Source organism: Pelmatolapia mariae, linkage group LG13 (assembly GCF_036321145.2).
Source record: "Pelmatolapia mariae isolate MD_Pm_ZW linkage group LG13, Pm_UMD_F_2, whole genome shotgun sequence".
In the NCBI taxonomy this organism is placed as follows: domain Eukaryota; kingdom Metazoa; phylum Chordata; class Actinopteri; order Cichliformes; family Cichlidae; genus Pelmatolapia; species Pelmatolapia mariae.
In genome coordinates, this window is record NC_086238.1 from 17,783,888 (window position 1) to 17,809,776 (window position 25,889).

Below are 25,889 nucleotides of genomic sequence, written 5' to 3' on the forward strand. Positions count from 1 at the left end.
TATCGCTTGCGCTGTCTTAAATTTTGAGGTTTATGTTCGTTTGTGACACGCGGAAAGAGAAATACTGTAACATTATCTGAGAGAAACTTCGACTTGTGTGCGAGCAAATCGACACTAGAGCTATTTTCGGTTCACAGGGCGGACTAGGTGACGTGGCGCAGCAATATGGAGGTCGCTCTTCGCGCTTTCCTTTTTGAGAAAGTGCTCAGAGTTTTGGAAATAGAGGAGGAGGGTGAAGCAAACTGAGCCGGGGTTGAAGGGTCTTGGGGGCAGCATCACTTTCGAAAGTTTGTCTCGGTAATTTCCTGGAGTCTCCGAACCATCATTTGGTCGGGTTTGTTTACATATCGTGGCCCAGACGTGTATGCGTTTTATCAGTCATTTACGAGGCAACCGAATCCAGCTTTCTTGGCTGGTGTTTAAAAAACTCGCTACAGTAAATATATAATGTTACCGAGCCAGGTTGGATCGGCACCATCTGGAAACGGCTCGGGTTCAGGCAGGGGTACCACAGGACACGGCTCGGGGTTGGTCGGCAGCGGGATTCGTCCCGTTCTTGTCAGATCAGGGCAAGCTCTACCCGGGGTCAGCGAGAGTACCGGTGCTGCAGGGCGACAGGGGGACAGAGATACCATTGGGATGCTGGGAGCTAATGGTCCAGGGGGTCCGAGAGGTGCGAGGCCGGGGAACGGTACCGGTGTAAACCCTCTTCAGACTTCCGTTCAAAGCAGCATGGTGGGCTTAAGTCCAGGAGTCATGTTGCCTCACGGAGCCCGCTTCGATCCGGACCGGGAGAGTGCGCCTCTGTGCAGCGGCTCAGATAACGACTCGGACTCCGGAGATGATGACGAACCCGTGGGTTCACTTGGGGACAGCAGGAGAGGGGTGAAGCGGGAGAGAGGGGAGATGGAGGCTGCGGTGTCGGGGCAGGAGGTAGGGGTATCTCCCGGAGGTTACAGCATGGTTCCCGGAGGGGTCGCCGGGGCAAAGCCGGGCAAGAAGACACGTGGACGCGTAAAGATAAAGATGGAATTTATTGACAACAAGCTGAGACGGTACACCACTTTCAGTAAGAGGAAGACGGGCATAATGAAGAAGGTGAGTCAGGTGATGCGTCTGGATCTCATCCAGCTGCGCCAGCGTTTGATTTAAGTCTCTTTTAGCTGTTGATTGGCCTGGAAGTACAGCAGTGTCACACTGTAGGGTGCTTTGCAGTCATTCATGGAAGTGTACTTGTTAATAACCTTTTTTTTTTTTTTTTTTTTTTTTTAAATCACAACACCCTGGGACCGTGTGCATCAGTTATTACAATAACCACAAGAAAGACTTTGGGTTTGTTTTTTCTTCTCATGTGAGCCTACATGCTGCTGACCTGATGTCAGTCTTGTGTCAGTATATTTCTTATGAAAGACAAAGCCATTGTGGTCCAGAAGTGACTCAGTGGATGTGAGGAAGTCAGAACATTCATGACAGCCACTGGGCTTTAAATAGAATGGAGCAAATGACAGGTCTATTTATGACACCCCCAATCCCAACTATCACACACAGGAACTTATAAACTGACCCACTCGTTCATGCATTCATACCTGCACACACCTTCACAGACATCCTTGCAACTATTAGATGTTGTTCTCATCACAAGTCACAGCCTGTTCCCTCTGTCACTGCTTACAGGCGGCAGCCATGTGGCAGTAAGCAGCAGTCGGCCTGTATGTGCCAACAGCTAACTAAACTCCAGGGAAACAGACCAAAGAACGGTCAAAGAACACTGAGGCAGAAGCGAGAAGCCTGGGTTGTGTGGTGGTGGAGGGGTGCTGTCTGTCTGTGCATGCATTATGGTGCTGTACATTACACAGACGTCCAAGTCTCACTGATGACTTGTCCTGGTTTCCAGTTTTGTCAGCTGACTCTGGCTCATTAGCAGGCGACATTAAAGATGACAAACCTTGCTTCTCAGTCATAACTGCTCCCATTACTGTCTCTTTAAAGCAACATTTCTGAGGAAATTCACAGCTCACCCACACAATTTGATGCCACAATAAAACATCACCGTTTGGTATAGAGTCACGGAGAGTGGATTACTTGAGCTGGGGTCAGCTGTTGACCACAAGCCCAGCAGTTATTGTGATGTGGACTCGGCCACTTTTCATCATGACTTTAAATAAACACTTGTAAGCGGTGCTTTATTGGAGTCCAGGAGTTTGTTTTTTTTCCTCTTTCCTTTAACTTGTCCCTGTGTTTCTTCGATACGGCTGCACCATGCGCTCTGCTGTGTTTCTCTCTTTTTATGTATCCCAGACTGTTGTCGTGGAAACTGAGGTGTCTTTATGTAGGCTCTTGGCAACATGAACACTATTTGACACAGTGTGGGGATGGTTTTCTTTTCTTTTTCTTTTTTTTTTTGAAAAGGTTGCCCACACTATGCCAGCCATCACAGAAAATGACAGGTGGGTGGAGTGGGAAGATTCATAGATTGGTCTAGGATGAGCCCACTTTCATTTTGAAGGATGCAGTTAGTGTAGCACAGGCCTGTTTGTTCTCTTCTTATGTGTGCCTCAGCTTGCAGCCTTGTAAACACACACTGTTAAATAATTACGTCAGTCTGAGGTTCAGGGTTACTCAATTAATACTAATATGTGCCATATATGATATGACTTTTTATTGTGGGAAAAGCAGCACAAGTGGTATGAAGAACATTAGGTGTGACTCAGCTCAGGTGCAGTGCTGTGGAATGGCCTTGGCTAAATGGAGTGCGTCCATATATTCATTATGCTATTTCTTACACCTAAAGTTTTTCCTGCTTTGATGAGTTTAATGAAAGAATGATTTGTTATTTAATTGAAATGAAATTACATTTTTTTAAATGCTTTTGTGCCTTTGAGTAATGACTTCATGAATTTCTTCACAAATAAAATTGTAACCATTAGAGAAATAATAACTTGTCAGCGTCACACACATTATTTGCTCCAAACCATCAACATGTCTTCTAGACAGAATTCCTACAAGACTGCTCAAGGAAGGATAAACCTATATTTATTTATCAGCTATGTACCACAGGCCTTCAGGTAGTTAAACCATTACTTAGAAAGCCACTACTTGAGTCGGCGTCCTTAGCAAATTGCAGGCCAATCTCCAAACTTCCTTTTATCTGCAGAGAAGTGGTTTATTTAAAGAGTTTCAGTCAGGTTTCAGAGCTCATCACAGTACAGAAACCACTTTAGTGAAGGTTACGAATGATCTTCTTATGGCCTCTGACAGTGGATTCATCTCTGTACTTGTCCTGCAGGACCTCAGTGCAGAGTTTGATACTGTTGATCATAACATTTTATTACAGCGATTAGAGCATGCTGTAGGTATTAAAGGTACTGCGCTGCAGTGGTTTGAATAATTTCTATCTAATAGACTCCAGTCTGTTCATATAAATGGAGAGTCCTCTCCACATAGTAAGGTTAATTATGGAGTTCCACAGGAGTCCGTGCTAGGACCAGTTCTGTTTACGTTATACACGCTTATACACGCTTCCCTTAGGCAGTATCATTAGAAGGTGTAGCATACATTTTCACTGCTATGCAGATGACACCCAGCTCTATCTATCCATGAAGCCAGATAACACACACCAATTAGTTAAACTGCAGGAATCTTGTAAAGACTCTAATTTTCTGCTTCTAAATTCAGATAAAACTGAGATTATTGTACTCTGCCCTAAAAATCTTAGTAACACAGTTTCTACTCAGATGCTTTCTCTGGATGGCGTTACCGCCCCTCAAAAGCCTTCAGTTGATCCAAAATGCTGCAGAAAGAGTACTAATAGGAACTAGAAAGAGAGCATATTTCGCCTATATTGGTTTCTCTTCATTGGGTCCCTGTTAAATTCAGAATTGAATTCAAATCCTTCTCCTCACATACAAGCTCTTGAATAATCAGGCCCCATCTTATCTCAGTGACCTTATAGTACCGTATCACCCCATTGGAGCACTTTTCTCTCAGACTGCAGGTTTACTTGTGGTTCTTAGATTTTTCATAGTAGACTGGGAGGCAGAGCCTTCAGCTCTCAGCCCCCTCTTCTATGTAACCAGCTTCCATTTTGAATTCAGGACACAGACACCCTCTCTACTTTTAAGATGAGGCTTTAAACTTTCCTTTTTGATAAAGCATATAGTTAGGGTTGGATCAGGTGACCCTGAATCCTCCCTTAGTAGTTACACTGTGATAGTTCTAGGCTGCTGGGGGATTCCCAGCACCTTTTTCTCTCACTAGGTCTTTAAATACCTCTCTGCATTTAATTATTTGTTATTAATCTCCGGCACTCTTCTACAGCATGTGTTTTTCCCGTCTTCATTCACTCACCCACAGCTGGTTGTGGCAGATGGCTGCCCCTCCCCCAGCCTGGTTTTACTGGAGGTTTCTTCCTGTTAAAAGGGAGTTTTTCCTTCCCACTGTTGCCAAAGCGCTTGCTCATAGGGGAGCATATGATTTTTGGGACTTTTTGTTTTCTGTTATTGATGGGTGTCTACCTTAAAATATAAAGCGCCTTGAGACAACTGTTGTTGAAATGTGGTGCCATATAAATACAATTGAGTAAAGACTACATTTTTCTGCTGCTTTTTCTTTTAAGGCACAGTGTTAGGTTTCAGGAACTTTCAATTAGTATTTTATTTATTTCTTGACATAGAAGGTGAAGGACTGCAATCTACTGTGTGTCTGGCAGTTATTTATTTTTCCTCAGGAATACACCAACATACGATTGCATTTAGTCTTGGCTGAATGGCTGATATTCATCTGTTGTGTTAATTATTTTAGTGTTTTTTTAATGGTAGCGTGGAATACAAAAAAAGGAGAGGCACTGGCTTTGACCAAATTGAAACTTCAGTATGGGCTCATAATTTCACAATCGGTCATTCCTAGATTTTTCAGCTACACGATGAATCATTTAGTCTACTAAAGGTTAGAGGATTAAAGAATGGCTGCCAACAGAGCCCTGCTTCTTATCTTCAAGTAGCGTATTTGGTCTGAAAAGAAAATAAATCATTTAGTAACACAATCACCAAATCCTTCTGAGAATATCTCTCTGAAAAGTTAGAACAAATATTATTTTCAGCACTTGAGATAGCTGCTGTAAATAAACTGACTGCCCACTGAATTAGGTACACTTATTCAGTTACTCTTAAAACCCAGATGTCTAATCGACCAATCACATGGCAGCAGTTCAATACATTTAGGTCTGTAGCCATGATCAAGACAACCTGCTGTTCAAATGGAGCATTAGAATATACAAGAATGGAGATTTAAGTGATTGAAGCCTGGTTGTTGATCTGCTGGGATTTCTTCACAACCATCTAAAATTTATAGCAAATGCTCCAAAGAAGAGAATATGTGATGAGGAGCAGTTCACGGGGTGAAAATGCCTTGTTTATGTCACAGGTCAGAAGAGAATGACCAGACTGCTTCGAGCTGATAGGAAGGTAACAGTAACTCAAACAACCACGGGTTACAACCAAGATATGGAGGAAAGCATCTCTGAATGCATCACATGTCAGACCTTGAAGTAGATAGTCCCCACATACAGAAGACCACACCGGTGCCACCTTATCTGCTAAGAACAGGAAACCGAGCCTTCACTAAAATCTGATAAATTCTGCTTGGTCTGATGAGTCTTGAGTTCTTCTGCAACATGCAAATAGTATGATCGGAATATGGTGCAAACAACATAATGTGGGCAATTAAGTAGCAACTGTTAAACATCAGTTAAACAGCACAGCATACTTGAGTATTGTTGCTGACCATGTCCATCTCTTTATGACTGCAGGCTGTAGGCTGCTTCCAGCAGGATGATGCACCATGTTACAAAGCTCAGATCATCTCACTGATTTCTTGAACACCATAAGTTCACTGTACTCAAATGGTCTCCACAGTCACCAGATCTCAGTCCAATATAGCACCTTTGGGATGTGGGGGAATGGCAGATTGACATCATGGGACAGTTCCACAAAGACGGTTCTGAAGGCGAAAGGGTTCAACCTAGTATTTGAAAGTTGTACCTGACTAATGTATGTCAGTTAAGCCAGCGTCTCCAACCCCCGGGCCGGTCCGTGAGTCTTTTGGTACCGGGCCGCGAGAGTTGAGGCTTGGGTGTGAAATGTATGGTTTTCAGGGGTTTTATCGGTTTATATCATTTTTGGGTTTTTGTTTTGTTTTTTTTTTGGTACCGGTACTGGTTTTATTTTGTTGTATTTATCCGCGACACCTTAAAGGCCGGTCCGTGAAAATATTGTCGGACATAAATCGGTCCGTGGTGCAAAAAAGGTTGGGGACCGCTGAGTTAAGCGATTGATCCTTACCGTGCCCATCTTTGTAAAATTGCTGAATGCGCTTTTGCATAAGAAGGGAAGGCCTTTCTGTGAGTCACACCAACCAAGACTTTCAAGGGATTTAAACCCACAGCTGACTTCTCCTAAGACTAAATTTGGGACTTGCAGCAAGAAGACAAACCCTAAAAAAATAAGGCCCTGTTTTTTCTTTTTTTGGGTGGGGGGTGTTTAAACTACATTTACTTTCATTTGTTTGCGGATGTGTCCTTTTTTTTTTTTTTCTTTTTCTTTTTTTTCTCAGTTATTTGATAAATAGACCTGGCTGGCATATTTTGTGGCATAGGAACCAATTACAGTCAGAGGAACACCACCGCCACCAGCAGCAGCACCACCACACACACGCCCTGCAGTCATAAATATTTATGTGAAAATCAGCAGAGCAAGGAAACTTATTAAAGCACTGTGTAGCTTGTGTTGCCACATAGCACTCTCAACTTGATAAATTATTCCTTTTCTGTCATGGATGTTGGCCAAACATCGAGCTCTGTTGTTATGGACCCCTCCTCTGTAGGCAGCACGCAGCTACAGTGGCTTGCAAAAGTATTCGGCCCCCTTGAACTTTTCCACATTTTGTCACATTACAGCCACAAACATGAATCAATTTTATTGGAATTCCACGTGAAAGACCAATACAAAGTGGTGTACACGTGAGAAGTGGAACGAAAATCATACATGATTCCAAACATTTTTTACAAATAAATAACTGAAAAGTGGGGTGTGCGTAATTATTCAGCCCCCTGAGTCAATACTTTGTAGAACCACCTTTTGCTGCAATTACAGCTGCCAGTCTTTTAGGGTATGTCTCTACCAGCTTTGCACATCTAGCGACTGAAATCCTTGCCCATTCTTCTTTGCAAAACAGCTCCAGCTCAGTCAGATTAGATGGACAGCGTTTGTGAACAGCAGTTTTCAGATCGTGCCACAGATTCTTGATTGGATTTAGACACCAGACAGGTCAGGGATAAAGTTATTGAGAAATTTAAAGCAGGCTTAGGCTACAAAAAGATTTCCCAAGCCTTGAACATCCCACGGAGCACTGTTCAAGCGATCATTCAGAAATGGAAGGAGTATGGCACAACTGTAAACCTACCAAGACAAGGCCGTCCACCTAAACTCACAGGCCGAACAAGGAGAGCGCTGATCAGAAATGCAGCCAAGAGGCCCATGGTGACTCTGGACGAGCTGCAGAGATCTACAGCTCAGGTGGGGGAATCTGTCCATAGGACAACTATTAGTCGTGCACTGCACAAAGTTGGCCTTTATGGAAGAGTGGCAAGAAGAAAGCCATTGTTAACAGAAAACCATAAGAAGTCCTGTTTGCAGTTTGCCACAAGCCACGTGGGGGACACAGCAAACATGTGGAAGAAGGTGCTCTGGTCAGATGAGACCAAAATGGAACTTTTTGGCCGAAATGCAAAACGCTATGTGTGGCGGAAAACTAACACTGTGCATCACTCTGAACACACCATCCCCACTGTCAAATATGGTGGTGGCAGCATCATGCTCTGGGGTTGCTTCTCTTCAGCAGGGACAGGGAAGCTGGTCAGAGTTGATGGGAAGATGGATGGAGCCAAATACAGGGCAATCTTGGAAGAAAACCTCTTGGAGTCTGCAAAAGACTTGAGACTGGGGCGGCGGTTCACCTTCCAGCAGGACAACGAGCCTAAACATAAAGCCAGGGCAACAATGGAATGGTTTAAAACAAAACATATCCATGTGTTAGAATGGCCCAGTCAAAGTCCAGATCTAAATCCAATCGAGAATCTGTGGCAAGATCTGAAAACTGCTGTTCACAAACGCTGTCCATCTAATCTGACTGAGCTGGAGCTGTTTCGCAAAGAAGAATGGGCAAGGATTTCAGTCTGTAGATGTGCAAAGCTGGTAGAGACATACCCTAAAAGACTGGCAGCTGTAATTGCAGCAAAAGGTGGTTCTACAAATATTGACTCAGGGGGCTGAATAATTACGCACACCCCACTTTGCAGTTATTTATTTGTAAAAAATGTTTGGAATCATGTATGATTTTGGTTCCACTTCTCACGTGTACACCACTTTGTATTGGTCTTTCACGTGGAATTCCAATAAAATTGATTCATGTTTGTGGCTGTAATGTGACAAAATGTGGAAAAGTTCAAGGGGGCCGAATACTTTTGCAAGCCACTGTAAGTCGAATTGTTCAGGTTAAATAAGTGCAGCATGCCGGTGAGCCTCTGTAGTTGCAGCTGGTCATCGTTAGCCTTTATGTTCTCTGTCGTCATGTTACTGCACACAAAAGGTGGTTATGTGGTCAGATAGTGAAGACTGGACAGATACGGTCCATAATGAGCACACTATGGTGGAGTAGACTTGGACAGCGACATGGGTTTTATAACTGCTCAATAAAACGCTTTAATTTGAATGTGATTCATGTCCTCCCCCTCCCCTTTTTGCTGCGTCTGACAGTGTGTTGCGCTCCACCTTGCAACGGCACATCTGTCAGCTCGGCTCTGGGTACGCTGTGCTTGCCAAGGCGATGGTAACGGCACTGTGCCTTCGCAGCACCAGGAGCATCCTCCAGATAACTGATGACTCATGTAGACAAAAAGGCTTTCTCAGGAGTTCACACCGAGTGCAGCATCAGGGTGCACTCGGTTGTGTGTGTGTGTTGGATGGAGCTGAATCTCGGTGTGCTTCTCCCTTCACACTGGGGAGCTTTAATGCGAGTGTCTGCAAGCTGTGCCATGAATGACGAGCCGACGGAGTGTGATGGAGGCCTCGTGTTTTGCAGGCAGCCACCTCTGAGTGTTTAAAATATTCCTCCTGTCAAGACTCAGTTACTACTATTCCCCCTGTCTATCAAGCTTGCACTTTCCTGCAATCAGTCTCTCGACTATATCACACTCTCTATTCTGGGAAGCCTTATCTTGTGTTATTTTAGTTTCATTTGTGCTATACGTCAGAGTCCACTAAAGAAGTATTTATAGATTCTAGTGTTCTCTTGGCCGTTTTCCCGCAGATTCATTCCCTCCTCCATTTTTAGGGTTAATTTGCACATGATGTGAAGGTAATCCAAGCCCTAATTTGGCGAACTAGCTCTTTTTTTTTTTCTTTTCTTTTTTTCTTTTTTTTTGATGTTTGGATTTCTAGCTCGACTCTTGGCCCGTTCTCTCGGTCGGTTAATCACATCTTCTTCTCACTTTCTCAGGCCTATGAACTCTCCACCCTGACGGGAACCCAGGTTCTGCTACTTGTGGCCAGCGAAACGGGTCACGTGTACACTTTTGCTACTCGCAAACTCCAGCCCATGATCACCAGTGAAACGGGCAAAGCCTTGATCCAGACATGCCTCAACTCGCCAGACTCTCCGCCGCGCTCCGACCCGTCCACAGATCAGCGCATGAGCGCCACCGGGTTTGAGGAGACTGACCTCACCTACCAGGTGTCGGAGTCGGAGAGCATGGGCGACACAAAGGTGAGTATCATAAAGTGAAAGTGGTTGCAGGCCGGTCCTCCAGCTGGCCAAGACAAAAAATACAAACATTTAATAAAAAATAAGACATGCGCTCGCTGCCTCATTTCAAAAGAGCAAAGGTCAACTCTATTAATAATTTGCGCTCACTTCTGTACCTGTCTCCACACCTCATCTCTCCTGCGTTCAGGTACTAAAGTCATTGTGACTCACTGTCTGTTCTCTAATGGAGACATGAATTGCAGTGCAAATTTAAAAAAAAAAAAAAAAAAACCCTCATAAAGCACAGTAGAGTCGCTAATGGATATAATGGGAATTCTCTCCAGAAAAGGCCAGCGTACAAGAAGAACAAATAAATCAAACCCACAAGCAGCTGTGGAAAATAATCTTTGTCCTATTGTAAACACAGTTTTGAACTTTTGCCCGTTAACATGTGAGGCTTCTGGTTTGGGCTCGCGGTTTGGTTCTGGGCACCAAATCGTTTTTTCAGTGAAACCAAGAAGTCTTCAGTAGTCCTTCAAAGCACTTCGTGCTGAAGGGAAAGCCGGATAAGACGTGCAGAATTTATCCCGCTCCACCAAAAAGAGAGCCGTCTTCACTTTTACCTTTTTGACCCCTCATCCAGGAAAACCTCGTAACACTCGTGAAGATAAATCACTGCAGGCCTGGGCTGTGTTTGGATGAGAAACACGCGGTCTGCTATATGGAGGGCTTTTGCTGTTTACATTTAATTTTTGGGACAGAGACGTCTGATATTCACGGCTAAAACTTTGAGTTGTTTAACAGAACATGTGAGTCTTAAAATATTTGGATGTTGCGCATTTTCACAACTTGTGTCATTATAGAAATGATAAATAATAATACAACAGGTGACCTTTCACTTAATTTCGCCCGATTATTATTTTAAGTTTGAATAAAAAAGTTTGATTTCTGTGTCGTTGAACTTTAAAACATCTGAGGGTTTGAAGCGTTGAATTGATCGGTGGCTGTTGTCAGCTTTGTGCAATCACGTGCTGGATCCCCTTGACTGTTTACCCAGCTTAAGTATTCCCCTTTGAAGACAGACACTTCCAGGCCTGTTTGCCCACATGCTGTTTTCACAAGGCGCTAACTAACACATGCCATACATCGTCAGGGATGGGAGATCAACCTTTGCATGTTAAGCCACTCTCATGCCCGCTCTGCTCATTGATAAAAATTAGATTCTGCCTCTGTTGCCATATATGGTATGGTTTCCCTGCCTGCACTCTTGGCTGAGGCCCCTCACATTCCTTATAAGCTGCAGCTGTCTTTGGAGTCCTGTGATTTCCCCCCCCCCAACACACACACACACCCTCCTCCACCACCAGCACCACCACCTCCTCTCATTTTAGTGATATGGAGGGCAGGGGGTGGGGGGGTAGGGGGTGGGTTCTGGAAGTAGATATGAGCGGGTGTATTGGAAACATTTTTCGTCCAATTTCATGTGACAGCTATTTGGGTGACTGGCTGTGATACTGTGACCTCTGAGCGTCTACCCCCAACTGCAGTTTTGAGTGTGGGAGGCTAGCGTGAGACCTCGTGAACCCCTGTGTACAGTGGGACGCAGCAGAAATCGTCAGCGGGTGAGATGTTGTCAGGCGGTTAGGACAGGGCAAGCAGGTGGATCGGATCCCTCGAATGCGAGGGATCGTTTTATGTGTGTGCTTGCAGCGTGAACTTCTGCCGAGTCTGGACGCTGTTCATCAGGAATAGTATGTCATGAATACACTCCACTGTAGTCTAAACAATCTGGGTTTTGCAAAGCCTGGTGGGGGAGCGGATAACCTTTTGAAGAAGCAAAAAGGAAAAGCTTAGGAGATGATTGAAGTAGATGTAATTTGGTGCCTTTAGCATTGCTCATAAAATCAAATGACAAAATAAACTGATAGGGCTTAACAGAAACAGTGTAACAGCTAGTTCACTGATTGTCTTTCAATACCACTCTCGAGGCAAGCACACAGCGGCTTAGTTTAGATTAGCGAAAAGCCTGGAAAACAAAGGAAATGGCTAGCGTAGCTCTGTCTCTACTGGAGAAAAGGAAGATTTTATGCCTGATATTATTCCTTGGATCAGAGAAGCTCAAGTCTCCCTAGTTTTGGAGCGAGTACCGTCTTTTACAGAGTAAAAGCCTTTATTTTTTATTTATTTGTACGTGCAAACTCTTTCATGGCATGCATTTTTGATTTCTCTTTGCTATTTGGGTTGATTGGGACTGGATGAATGTAAAAACAAAGAATTACCAGATTTTTTTTTTTTTATTATTCATTTATTCATTTATTTATTTATTTTTACCTGATTTTTGTTTCTGAGAAAAATGAGATCCACATATGAGGACATTTGCTTTAAATTTTGATAGAACAGTGGCAGTATAACGTCCGTGTAAGTGGATTTCAGGCCCTTGTAGAGCAAAATTTAGTATTTTGGGCTAGACAACCCAAAATGTGATGTCCACATATGTGGATGCCAGGTCCCAGGAAGTTAAAGGAGAAATGATTTGGTCTGCAGTACATTTGAGTGGCATGGTAGTGGAGCAGTTAACATTGCTGTGTCACGAGCAGGTAAGCAGGTTCTCGATTTGAACCCCAGCTTTGGAGTCTCCATGTTCTTCCTGTATCTGTGTTCACTTCCTCCCAGAGTCCAAAGACATGCATACTGGGTGTAATTGGTGGCTCTAAATTGACCGTGGCTGTGAGGCAGATAAAGTAGTGGGAGGTACACAGAATAAAGAGTAAGTGTGACTTGTAGTTTAAAACACTTTAAGTGGTCAGCAGGAAAAGTTCAATTCAGTTGTATTTATTTATATAACACCAAATCGCAACAGCAGACGTCTCAATGCGCGACACAGAGAAAACACCAGCGATCAAACAACACCTTTTGAGCAAGCACTTTGGGAGGGTGAGAAGGAAGAACTCCCTTTTAACAGGAAGAAACCTCCAGCAGAACCAGGCTCAGGGAGGTCCATCCATCAATTGCTATGTAGATGTAAGCATGTTGCACATTTCACAAAGTAAAACCAGTTCTGGTAACGTTGCAATGCTGTGTAAAATATAACGGCTCTGGTAGTGGGATCTTATCCATTTGATTTCCTGTGCAAGAAAGCAAATGAGTCTATTCACCAAGCTGTGCACTGATAGATTGTTATTAAGCTATAACCTGAAAAAGCCACACGTCACTGTTAAATATAAAACATCACGAGTAAATTGGCATGATGGGGGGGAGTTCATCATTTCAAATAGTTGTTTATGAAATGATGGACATCTCCTTTCTGCCTCGCAGCGCAGTGTCTTCTTTCCATCTGACTGGACCGATCCATCACTAGCTGGGCTGTCATTTGTCTTTGCCTCTGATTTCTTCTTTGTGGTAAAACGCAGCAGCTGCTGTGGAAATGTTCTCACATTTTTTTCCCTAAATATTTGTCGAAATTAGTCGGCACAGACTTCTTTCCAGAAGCGTCGCTTTGCCTCCACGTTCAGCAGTCTTCCAGTGCAGGATCAGTTTATTATTCCCCTAAGAGTGCCTTTATTCGAGCCGAAAGGAGTCCTGAGACGATAAGACATTAAGATTAGTGTGTGACTCACTTGTGGAAAATCCTCGCTTTTTTGTTGTTATTGCTCTGTCAGCACACATAAAAGCAGCAGTAAGTTCAAGACGGTCCTCTCAGGACTTTTGAAAGGAATTGTGGGAGTGATGTGTGACGTAGAGGTGAGTGAGGCATGTTAAGAGGAAAAGGTGGAATACATAAGAAATGAAACCACATTAGAGGGCAGATTTGTTGCTTTTTGCGCATTTCTTGCATTTTTTTTGGAGATAGTTTATGAGTAATACTACGTCCCTACAGTGCAGATGTTTGTTTTTTTATGCTTTTTGGGTTATTTTTGGAAGGGGATAGCAAATCCCACAACTTATGCTTACTTAGATGATCTATCTTGGCATTGAATTCTCAGTATCAGAGTCGGCTCTGGTTTTTCCCCTCCTCCCACCCGCACTGTTTCTTTCTCCTTTTCTCCCGTACTTCATCCCCCCCTCCCTCCTCTTTGGTTCTGGTTGCTGGTGTCACTGCTGTTGTGCTCCTCGTGAAGTTTATTTGTTACTGCGCTCATTATCACAGTTCACTTTGCCACGCAACACTGACCAGAAAACTTCCAGAGTGAGCTCACTTTTCCTGACTGAGCGGCGGCGTGTTTGTTTTCCCCGGCAGCCCCGAGCTCTGGAGAAGAACAGATCTGACAGCTTATATCGCACATCTGTAAACATGTATGAAGCATGTCGATCGTGCTGGAGGTGGTGGAAAGCAACGTTGCAACAAAAGCCATGTCATCCACCCCCCCGTCCCGCAATCCCTTCCTCCACCTCCCCCTTAAGTTTGCAGCAAGCAACTGGACAGGTCAGCCGCCATTGGCTGCACCTCCTCCACTTGGGCTGCCTTGCCTTTTTTAGCAGTCCCAAATGGAGCTGCAAATTCCATGTTGCTGGCAGGGTGACAGACTGGGAGATGGGAGCCAGCAAATGGGAGATTAGACGAGGGCCAGCCACCATTAAACTGCACAATGGGCTCTCCAACCAACACTGGACTAGCCTGCCAGTTGTCACCTTCAATTTGGAATGATTAATCCCGCATGAATAGAGAATAATTTGTGTCCTTCCCTTTTTAATTACTGTCTCATTTCCTCCGCCTTTCAAACGGCTCCTTGTTTGGTGCCTGCGAATGTTGGGAAGCTTTTATTTTTAATTTTTCCTCATGTACACAAGCCTTGAGGATGCAGAAAATTTAAGAGACTGACATGAAGAAAGAAATGAAAGAGCTACAAGAACATATTCTTGATGTGCGAATGTTTTTTTTCTCTCTCATATTTTCTGTGATCTGTTCTTTTTTTTTTTTTTTTTTCTTTTTTTTATCTCATATGTTCACCGTGCATAGAGGGCGGCCAGGATGTATAATACTTGAGATCCCCCCATCGCTGGGGAAAAAGATGTTCCTGTCTTGTAAAATAGATTACATAGCAAACTAAGGAGGGCTGCGCAGTCTGACTCCCAAAGATTCATTTCTTACTGGAGACGACTCAGCCCTCCACTGCACAACTATAAATTTTGCCTTCATGTGCTGCGTTGGGGTACCTCATTATACTAAGCTGGATGTTTTACAAGGTCGTGCTTTGGTTAGGTTTGGTTTAGTTTTTTAGTGTTCTGAGCCATAGTGAGGCTGATTTGAAAACCACAAATAAAAGGGTCGACTGTAGTCAACGTTTGTTTAGATGAGCAGTTTACATCCAGGTTGGTGTGGCTGCTGCTACTGATGGATGTTAGTGGTTTGAAGCTGCGGCTGGCCACCTCCTAAATACACCAAGGTTTGATCCCCGACTCCTCCAGTCTGCATGTCAAAGAGTCCTTGTGGGGTGTGCTGGGAAAGATAGTTTAGCATAGAGCAAAGTGTATGAATGTGCTTGTTAATGAATGAGCGGTTTGAGACCTCTATTAGTGCCGTCTCTATTAAAATGTACCCATAATTATGCTGAGACTTAAAACATAAAGCCTTAAACACTTATCATTTTAAGTAATATTCATTGTAAATGTAAACATTAATTAGGTATCAGTCACCGTTTTGGGCAAGTCACAGTTGTAAAAGCACATTGTTTTTGTTTTTTTTTCCTTGTGGTATTTCTTCCAAAACTAACAGATCACACCTGGAAGATTGATGTAGCTTTCTCTCCCTATGAAAGTCACAGTCGGGATTGACCACCAATGAGAATTTGGGTGGATAAGAACAAATAGTTGAGGGTCCTGGTACCTTTTTATTTTCACCATTACCCTTTGAACTCATGCAGATATTGCAGCCATGACTGTGAGTGTTTTCTCAACTCGTATCCAGCGATTGTAATGATGTAAGATTTCGGTAATTGTGTATATGTCGTAGGATGTAAGTGGGCAGAAAAAAGTACCTGCTGAGATTTCCATCCACCCAGTAATCTGAACCAAGGCAGCCGCTTAATATCGTCTGCAGTCAATACAATAGAAAAGTATAACAATAACTTACTGACTAGTTAATTCAGAGCCAATATTCAGACTGTTGGCATGTTGTGGTAAAAAGGGGTGGTGGACTTCATGCTTATTAATATGCTGTATCATTTTGTAACCGTGTACTGAGACAAGGAGGAGATGAACAAGGCTTAAGCAGGAAATGACAGAGCTGAAGCGTTGGCTACATCACAAGAATGATCCTCTGCTCTCACTTCTGTTCTGAAAGAATGCATTACACCACCGTGGCCTATGTTTACTATGCACCGCCGTGACTCTGAAATGAAAGCCAGCACCGTTTATAGACGGGCCAGTTGAACAGGAGACACACGGAGATGGTCAAACAAACCAGTAGGTCAGAGGAAACTTGGCTATGTAGGTCACAGAGATAGTGGGGGTAAGGCTAGACTGTTTGACTAGCACAAAGGCTAATTGCTCTATTTGACCCTCTGAACGCCAAACCCCGGTTCCCTATTGGATCTCAGGAGGGACAGGAAGCAAGAGAGGACACACACGTTTAAAAAAACTGAGCCGTTCTTCAGAGCGGCGTATGATTGGTGCATCTCAGTCATGTTTTGCGACCTGAACGGTGAGAGCTGCTTGGTGTCAGATGGCAGCCGTCTTTACACGTGGCCTCCTGCTGCCTCTGCGGGCCCGGAAAGGGTTAATTCCCCCTCAAAGGTGCTCAGGTTTCCCGCCAGCTGTCTGTGCCCTCAGCTGTTTGTACTCTGCCCCTGTCCTGTCCCCTGTCCCAAACCTCACACACAGGTCTGACTCTGCTCAGTCTGGCCCCCCACTACACACACACACTTTCTGCTGCTACTGTAGCTAAAACCCTACGGTTACACTTCAAGCTCTGTTGGCTTTCATGAAATACTTTATATCTCCAGTTTTACTTTTGGTCTCGTTGCTTTTTTTCCTCTGTGCCGTCAGTGATACCTGTAGACTCTGTTAGCCCCCTTTGTCTAGTTTAGTTTAGTTTCATTGTAAAGCCTCCTGGGAGAAGGAAGGTGCGGTGACAGGTGTGCCTCGCTCTGTCAGCAATCACTCGCTAATGAATGACAGTTATAGTGTAGCAAATGGGCGACGGGCTGTTGTTGCGTGAATTTATTTCGTTTTCCTTTTTGGTTGAAAGGGCAGAACAGCGCTGCGAGGCCCTCCCCCCTCCGACTTTCCAGCTGCTGTTTAACTAAAGAGGTAAAGGACCTTGAACTGTCACAGCCCCTCAGCAGAGCCTGGGGTTGAGTGGACCAGCTAACTAAGAGCAATGCAAAGTTTTGCACTTGTAGATTCTTGTAAGCGGAGCAGCTTTTCTCAGCCTTGTCTATCTGTAACCCCAGTGTTAAAGAGAGTGTGAAGTCTGGAAGACTCTGCATTAACGTCACAGTTAATGCAGAGTCTTCCAGAGGAGTTTATAGGCTTAAAAAAATGCCTGATTAGACTGCGGTGTGGCGTAAGACAGCAAGCTTGTCCTTACAGTAGCTCCATTTATGTGTTTGCATGGCTAGTGTGTGGTTGGAAGGCCTTATCAGTAGCATGCTGGTTTCTCCACCTCTCACCCACGTTATCAGTTACATATAAAAGCCAATAGGACTGAGAGAAGAAGGCTTCGCCTACTTCTATATGATTTTCCTCTTATCAATAGCAGGTGCACACTTACTTTTTCTTTCTTTTGGAATTACAACCCTATAAGATGCAGTACACTTGCTTCACTTGCTTCCTCATAGTAAGCCGGTGTGATGTTGCAGGCAGATGTGTTTTCCAGACATTATACCTTTTATTATTCACTTACTCTGCATCTTTGAAGGATCCAGCCACGTAACTGACCACCTAAATATGCTCTAACGTGAGGTGGAATTATTATTATTTTTTTTTTTCCAGCTTGTAACATCAAATATTTTAATCATTTATCACCAGGAAGTTTGCTGGCCTCAAACTGCTGACACTGTATAAATGACACTGGGGAAAAAATGAGGCAAGTTCCAGAGTTCATAGGCAACTGACAAATAGTGCAGCAAGTTAATGTTAATTGTATTATATCCATGTAATATTTTATTGTGTATGCAGCTGAAAAAAGCAGGCGGGGTGATATATGATGACTGCTTCTAACCAGACTAAAGGGAACTGATATGAATGCGATTGTTGGCCACATCAGGGTTAGCTTTTGAAATGAAAAATCCTTTTCTCTTTTAACATTTCCACAGAGGATTTAAAAAGAAAGAGTCAGAGGATCCCTGTTGGATGTGCATGCAGCTCCCTTTGATTCCCGACACTGTTTTTGTATCCAGTCACCTGGACTCAAGCCCTGAAAGAACACTGAACCCACATAGACGTGCCAACTATTAAATGCCTTCTTATGTGTAGGCTTACTCCCATTGTGCTATTAGAGATCATTAGTATCATGTGAATAAGAGCTTGTGCGAGTGTGTAGAAACGGGCACGGTGGGTTTCGATGTACTTTATAGTCTCGGCCTAACGCCTACTCTGCTCTTATCATGCAGCCCACTCGCCAACACATCCTGCTCGGCGGTTCAATGGATGTTCGCATTAGCTCTTTGGTGCGATGCTACATCTCACCTCCTTTCATCTCAAGTTTGCCTCATCTGCCTTATTTCTGTGCCTTTTTCAAAAAGGTATTATTTTATTTTTGCAAAGCCGCCGTGTTACACGGTCAGTTAGTTGTCATAGAAACTCAACAAAATTAAAAAGCGGAGGCAGATCGGGTAGGGCTGGATGTTAATTGCAGGAGAAACGGCTGCAGATGATGAATGGCTGATGCCGAGTAGTCAGGTGTTGCAGCACACAAAAGAGGATGCACAGTCATGTTCCTTGCTCTCACTGTTATGATTTTAATAGGTTTTTGTTTTTTTTTCTCTCTCGGGTGTTATGGAGTTGCATTTTAATGGGGTTTCAAATGTTTTTCCAATTAGTCTGAAGTTGCCATCTCATAATAGAATCCCTGCATTCGGAGCTGACTTGAGAATCCATCTCGCTGCTCTTTGCAAGGCTCGGTGTCGTCGTGCAGAGAAATGCTTCCCTGCGCCGCTTACTGTTTTACATATGGATGCAATTAGAAGGGTCCCAGGCTGTTTCTTTAGCTTGTTTATGCCATTTGCCCTGTGATTGTTAAAACCTGCTTTGGTTTATGTCAGCCATCCATTGGTCCCTGAAATGCTCCGAGAATTAAAGGCTTCTTCCTTCAACCGTCCCCGCGTTCAGCTGCCCGTGGAGGAAAAGCCCCATTAATTGTGTTGTTTTAGGTGTGCAGCTGTTGGCGTTTCTGGAGCTGGAAATGCTAGCCTCAAAAACTCCACCTTGAGCAGTTACTCATTTAAGCTGAAGTTCACTTTACTCCTTTTTAATTCGAGGCTTTATTAAGTACTAAATTTCCAGTTTGGAACATGTTTTCAGAATTTTGACACGAGCCGGGGAACGCCAAACTAAACCCTTTGGTTTCTTCCCACAGGACACCCTGAAGCCGACGTTCACAGTAGCGACCCTGCCAGGCTCGGCCAGCAGCGCCCAATCCACAGTACCCACCACCTCCACCACCATGCAGGTGAGCAGCGGATCTTCGTTTCCCATCACCAACTACCTGGCCCCCGTCTCGGCCAACAGCAACATCAGTGCCAACGGGACTGTCCTCAAGACTGCCAGCGCCTCCACGGGGGTCATGCAGCTGCCCGGCGGCTTCACGTTCATGCCCGGTACGTTGGAGAGCAAACACCCACCCGGGCTTCTCGTCCTCATCATCCACAGCTCAGTTTTTATACTCCTAATGATTTGTTTGTTTTGACCTCATCCTTTGGAAGAGACACTCCTGCTGGCCTTCATGTTTTGTTAATGTCATCGTGCTGTCTAGCTTATTAGCTGATTAGAATGAAAATGGCACTGCGGCGTGACCTCAGCCGTCATCTCAGAGTGCTCGTGCCCCCCCTTCTCTCTCTCTCTGGGCTGTTTACATCACACAACAGCTCTTCATAGCCAACACTCGGGTTTTTACAAAGCCCCCAGTATTCAGGGGAGCCACGTCTGTTGGCGACTGGCCCTGCCTTTGATTGTCACTTGGGGACAGGAATAATTAGGTGAGAGGGACACAATAGACCTGGCAGCGATGGCTGATGAACAAGGGCCATAATTAGTCATGAATATTCAATGAAGGATCGGTGGCTTACGCTGACATTATATATGAGGATGTGAGGGGACTTTGTGGAGACAGAGTGGTCTCGACTGAGACGTGACCCTTCATTTAGGGCAGACGCTTTGAAACCCAAGGGAAGTCGGTGAGGACTTTAGGGCTGCAGGCTCCGATCGGAGGTCCCCTCCAGAGTGTCTAAATGATTTCTCCCTTAATTGTTCATTATGCTTCCCCTTTTCAGATACGGGTCTATAGGGGGACTTCCAAGAGGATCACAGTTGCCTCTCAAGGCATTAGAAATATTAAAAATTAAATAAAATATATTTAAAATGATTCCTTCTGTATAGGAAGCCGGATGCTTTGGAATATTTATTTGCTCTGTTCACAGTTCCGAGGATTGTTAGACAGTGGGGGCAGTCTTTGCCATGTTGTCTTCTGTCACAGTAGTGTCGCTACAGCTGTGAAGCCAAACATACCCAGCGCTCGTCAGAGTTGTATTATCTTAGCACTGACAGTAATGTCACTCGCTAGATTTTGCAGTGCGATGGTTGTCTGTGCTCCGCCACAGCGTCTGACGGCGCAGACACATGATGGCCTAATGGGGACTATTTGTTATCTTGACTGACGTGTGAAGGACAGCCAGGCAGTGCCTCTGTCCTCCCGCCTTTTTTAAAAAAATGTTTTTTTTCCTTCTTTCACCATCTTACTCTTCCTTCTGCAACCTTTACGCTCTCTCTCTCTTTCTCTCTCTCTCACTCTCTCCCCCCCACACCGCTCCCTCTGTTGCTTTCTCTCTCGCTCGCTCACTCGCGCCCTCTCTCCTCCTCACCACCTGTCTGGCACATAGCAGCAGCGCCAGGTGGAACAACACACCCTCCCACACTAAAGCCTCCTCAGCTGACAGCTTGAAGGGGCCTGCCCCCACCCTACTCCAGCAACTGTCTGTGGAGCATATGACCAAACGTGAGGGTGTAGCTCCAGAGTCACGTTCTAGAAATGAAATAGCTGCCACTTGGATAGAGGAAGATGAGAACAAGTTGTGCAGCAGGTGGATGATTTGGGATTTACAAAAGGACAGTTTCACACTTAGTATTTATGTCACATGACCTATCACACGCCTGCAGATTCAGGTTTTACAGCTTTTTTGAACACACACCTTTGAGTGCTGAAAGTAAACGCCACACAACTAGGTGACCCCTAATTTGTCATTTACTCACTTGGCTATCTATGAAATTTCAACTTCTGCGTTATTTTCAGTCAGTGACCTTTTATAAAAGCGTCACTTGCTAACCCAAAGCACACTGTGGAATTTTGACCTTGTAGGAATGTGTAGAAGTAGATAGTTTTGTGCACTTATGTGCACGCAGGTGGCACAGTTCACACCATGCCATCGGTTTCAGGCTATTACGCCAACATAAGAGCATCAAGCATTGTCCAAGGAAATAACTACATTTAAAAAAATCCAGTTTAAAGGACTCACAAAACACGCTTTGCAAATGAGAAACTCGCTCACAGAAAATCATTCATTCTGTTTGTTTGGTTGCCGTCACGTTATCAGGCCAGTGTTCTAAACGTTAAAAAAACATATTGATTAAAGCCCTGGTAAATGTTAAAAAAAGAGAAAGTGTGTTTCCAGCCTAAAGTGCTGCCAAAATGTTGAGCAACTGAAGGTTGTAAACAACTGACAGTGACAATGAACTCCATGTGAAATGAACGTATTAGCTCTTTCTCAAACTGCATTATCCTATTTAGACTTAACCTTAGCGTGTGTGTGTGTGTGTGTGTGTGTGTGTGTGTGTGTGTGCGCGTGCGCACTTGTGTGCGCACCCCTGCAGCAGGCACTCCTCTCCCTCCTGGTACCCCCACCATTCCTCTGAGTCAGTTGCAACAGCACTCCTTGGCCCTCCAGGGGCAGCATGGTCAGGCCCTGGCCGTCACCCCACAGCCACAGCAGGGACAGCAGGCTGTCTTCCGCTTCCCTGCTGCTGTCTCCCTCACAGGTGACATGCTCTGCATGCTGCCACGACTGTGCGTGTCCTGTGCTTATCATGTCTTCATAAACCTTCTGCTGCTAGCACTGCTAACGCTCCCTTTTCTGCTCTATAATCATGCACCTAATGCTTGCAGATGCTGCTTGCATGACTTCTACCTCGTCTACCATTCGCTGTCCTCACTGCTGCACCCCTCATCCCTAACACACTACTGCAGCCCTTCTGGGCCTGGGCGAGGTGTTTGATGACTTACCGTAGTGGCTTTTTGCCCGCTGTGTCTCTCCAGGCCCAGGGGTACCCCAGCAGCTCCAAGCTATCCAGGTCCATCCTAACACCCAGCCCACCTCCAACAGTGACAGCAGCCCTGAGATCTCCCACACCTCTACAAACTCCACCGGTAGGTCAACCAGACAGACACTCATGTCTCTTTCAGGCAGATTTACGTGTTCCAAACAGGGTTTGTAGATTTTCTTAGTGAACCAAAGTTTAACAAAAACTGCACACTGGTCCCACAACATTAAAACTACAGTGTACATAATTATTCACATCATGATGGTGAGTGGAAATGGGATCCCTTGGTGAGTTTTTGATTGTTAATTTTTAGTAAGAAAATCCTTTAAGGTCATAATATGTTGTGTTCTTACTGTGTGCACTGTTTGTTTTTGCTCTCCTCTTGTTTGGATGAGTTGATTCCCAGAGGACGGAGTAATATTGCCACTCTACATTGCATGAGTAGGAGTTAGCAGTTGAATTTGGATAGATATGAAGTGCCATCTGCTGGCCAGTGTGCGTAAACACCACTTAACCCATTGAATGACGCTTCCCTCCCTTTCTGGCTCTTCTTGCAGCCACAGTAAGTCTCCCAGCAACCATTGTCACTTCATCAGTGCCAACGTCTGTGGCAGGTCACATGATGTACCCCAGCCCGCACACAGTGATGTACGCCTCCACGCCCGCGCTGGCAGACGGCGGGCTGGCTGTGCTCAACGCCTTCTCCCAGGGGACCTCGGCAATGCAGGTGTCCCACGCACAAGCCCAAGACACAGGTGAGGCTCCGAGCACACACAGCTTCCTGAGTGGCTCATGTGGATTGCATTGTAATTAAAAAAGTGTAATCAATTAATTCTAATCAATGTGTCTTTTCCTTTTTTTTTCTTTCTTTCTTCACATAGGTGGTGTCCCTCAGGTGTTCCTCACAGCACCTCCAGGCACGGTGCAGATCCCTGTCTCAGCAGTGCAGCTACACCCAGTACGGCAAGATCTGCATTTTACAAGTGAAACTCTCAAATTCCCTACGCAACCAGCATGCCATGTGACCGCACTAATGCATCCTAACAGAGCACTGGCACTCAGGAGGCCACAGGCTCGGTAGAGCCCTGTGGCCCTTGTTTTTTTGAATGAAAGCTGGCATAGTTGTTTTCTACACATGCTATAGACTCAAAACCACCTTGTCAGTGCATGGAAACCAGAACTTGAATATTTAGGAGTTTATTGATGTCATTTTATATCAAATTAATCAGTATTTTATACTATATGCAGATGGGAAAATCCCCACTGAACTGGAATAGGTGAAATAGTCCTTTAATTGGATCTAACGTCTCCTAATAGATAAGATCGCAGCCTACACACATAATGAGAGAAAACATCAGCATCTGTTGCAGCATCACTCTGTGATATATGGCATGCACTTTAGCGGGATCTCCATCTGCGCTGCGCGCTGTGTGATGTGATGACGTGCGACTGGCTGTCTGATGTAGTGTCTCCTGACATCGCTCTGTTGCCTTCCAGATGGTGATTGGCCAGCAGTCGAGCGGCAGCAGCAGTAACCTGACGGAGCTCCAGGTGGTGAACAGCACAGAACTCAAAGAGTGACTGACGGACGGCTGGAGCTGTTTAACACGGCAGACCCAGGGACACACACATACAGACACACACACTGACTGACATCTCTATTTATTGATGCCTTCCTTTGTGGGTTCACATCACACTTCTGAATGTGACTTTATAATACATACATAAATATATATATAAATATATACGCATACACACACACACACACACACACACACACACACAATCAAGGGCCTATGTGTGGCAGACCCTTACACAGTATGTTTTGGAATATATATAATATATATATATATAATGCATAGGAGATATAGCGCTAAATCCATCATCGGAACCTATTTTCTATGCCGTTTGATGGTGTTATTTTTGAGCGTGTGTGTGTGTGGTTTTTCCTTTATTTTGACATTATGTAATTACATGTGTGCACACACACACACACACACACACACACACTGCGAAGTGCCACAGCTTCACACCAGCCAAAGAGACATTTGTTTGTCTGAATGTTCCAGTGTGAGCAGTTTGTGCACAAGCATGTGTCAGTGTGTGCGCACATATCTGAGGTTTGTAAATGGGCGGGGAGATGCTTATCGACTTAAAAAATAAAATCGATTTGGAAATGTACATATTTTTTTTTTTAAATTGATGATTTGTATTTTTATCCTGGTTAATTTTGTGCAGCGGCATGTAGTTGTTTTGTTTTTTGTTTTGTTTTGTTTTTTTAACGTAGTGGTTTTTGTATGTACATGAAATTGATTTGGATAAAGAAAAAGAATTATTTACATGTCAGTGTAAATTAATTTAATGTACCATCATTTGCTGGTATATACTGTCACGCTGTTGGGAGTTTTCACTACAAGATGGAGAAAGAACGCTGGATGTTTTTTGGACGTTTTTTTTCCTTTTGTGATATTTGCAGGACTGTCCTTCAGACTCTGGGTAGCTGGGTCACAAAGTACATCATCATTTTCATTTACTCTCCACATCCTTTTTTTGAGGGAGGGCGGGGCTGGGAAATTTTCCATTTGGTATTACATCAGTTTCACATGTGAGGTTTCCAAATGAAGCCGGACCTGGCACTTCTAGTGCAGAGGTTATTTAAACTATGACAATCCAGTGGAAACAATTTTCCTTTGTCACAAATCTGTATTTTTTACTATTATTTTTACATTTTGTGTTCACGCCTAGAGACATAAAGGAATATTTAAGTGAGATTAGATGGAGATTGTTCACTTATTTTTGTAATGCCACCATATTTGAAAGACTGGCTCGTCAAAGCAGAGTGCCAATTAGCGTCTGTTAACTGTAATGATGCTAATAAAGCCGCATCAAGGCACCGGGCACCAAACTCTGGTTTTAACAAGAGCAGGTAATCGCACTGTACAGACGTTGCATTGCTCTTCAGCACACAATCACAGCACTGTTGCTCAAGTGATGACTAGAATTATTTTTCTAAGAATGAGGACCTCTTAATTTGGCAAAGTGACTTCAGGTGCTTTATGTTATACTCCCTTCAGCTAGAAGTGTAAGACCCCGTTTGACTGCAATCTCAGTATGTACCTCAACAATCATTAAGAATGAGAGTCATTAGACTGAGAGCCTTCTTTCTGCACCATAGTGCCTCTCCTCTTCCATGGCTGATTTAAAAAAAAAAAAAAAAAAAAAGTCAATGCACAGCAAAAAGGGAACTTTACTTATTTCCAACCACCTCACATGACTTTGGACCTGTCATACAATCCATTGCTGTGCCCTGAGAGTGAGATTTTTCACTCATTTCTGCAGAATTAGTTGGACGACTGAGCATGGCAGGCTTGAAGCCAGAGAATTTGACAGAGGCTAAAGTTCCCATGCCCACTTCTGTTCAGCTATTCGCTGGCAAGCGAGGTCATTTTCACGCCCGATGGTTTCTCTGCTCTATTCATGTCGTCCTACAGGGCTGTTTGCATAGGAAAAATTACATGTTGCGGGCATTCAGTTCTCACATTGGAAATCTTACTTTGAAAGGGGATTACTGAATAGAATTTGTGGTTTGAAAGAAAATGGTTATTTTGTGTGTTTTTGTT

At 44.2% G+C, this 25,889-nt stretch overlaps 1 protein-coding gene across 4 annotated transcripts; it reads left to right on the plus strand.

Moving 5' to 3' along the window:
* On the plus strand, positions 1-25,853 carry srfb (serum response factor b). Of its 4 annotated transcripts, none has more exons than XM_063491074.1 (8): positions 1-1,098; positions 9,553-9,819; positions 19,316-19,556; positions 21,823-21,987; positions 22,265-22,375; positions 22,827-23,024; positions 23,151-23,252; positions 23,767-25,853. In XM_063491074.1, exons 1-8 carry the CDS (start codon positions 448-450, stop codon positions 23,802-23,804), a joined length of 1,773 nt encoding a protein of 590 aa, XP_063347144.1. In that variant the 5' UTR covers positions 1-447; the 3' UTR covers positions 23,805-25,853. The 4 variants fall into 4 exon arrangements, with proteins under 4 accessions (XP_063347144.1, XP_063347145.1, XP_063347143.1 ...); XM_063491075.1 differs by having other exon boundaries at positions 22,884-23,024; positions 23,151-23,227; XM_063491073.1 differs by having other exon boundaries at positions 2-1,098; positions 23,151-23,227.
* The last annotated feature ends 36 nt before the right edge of the window (positions 25,854-25,889 follow it).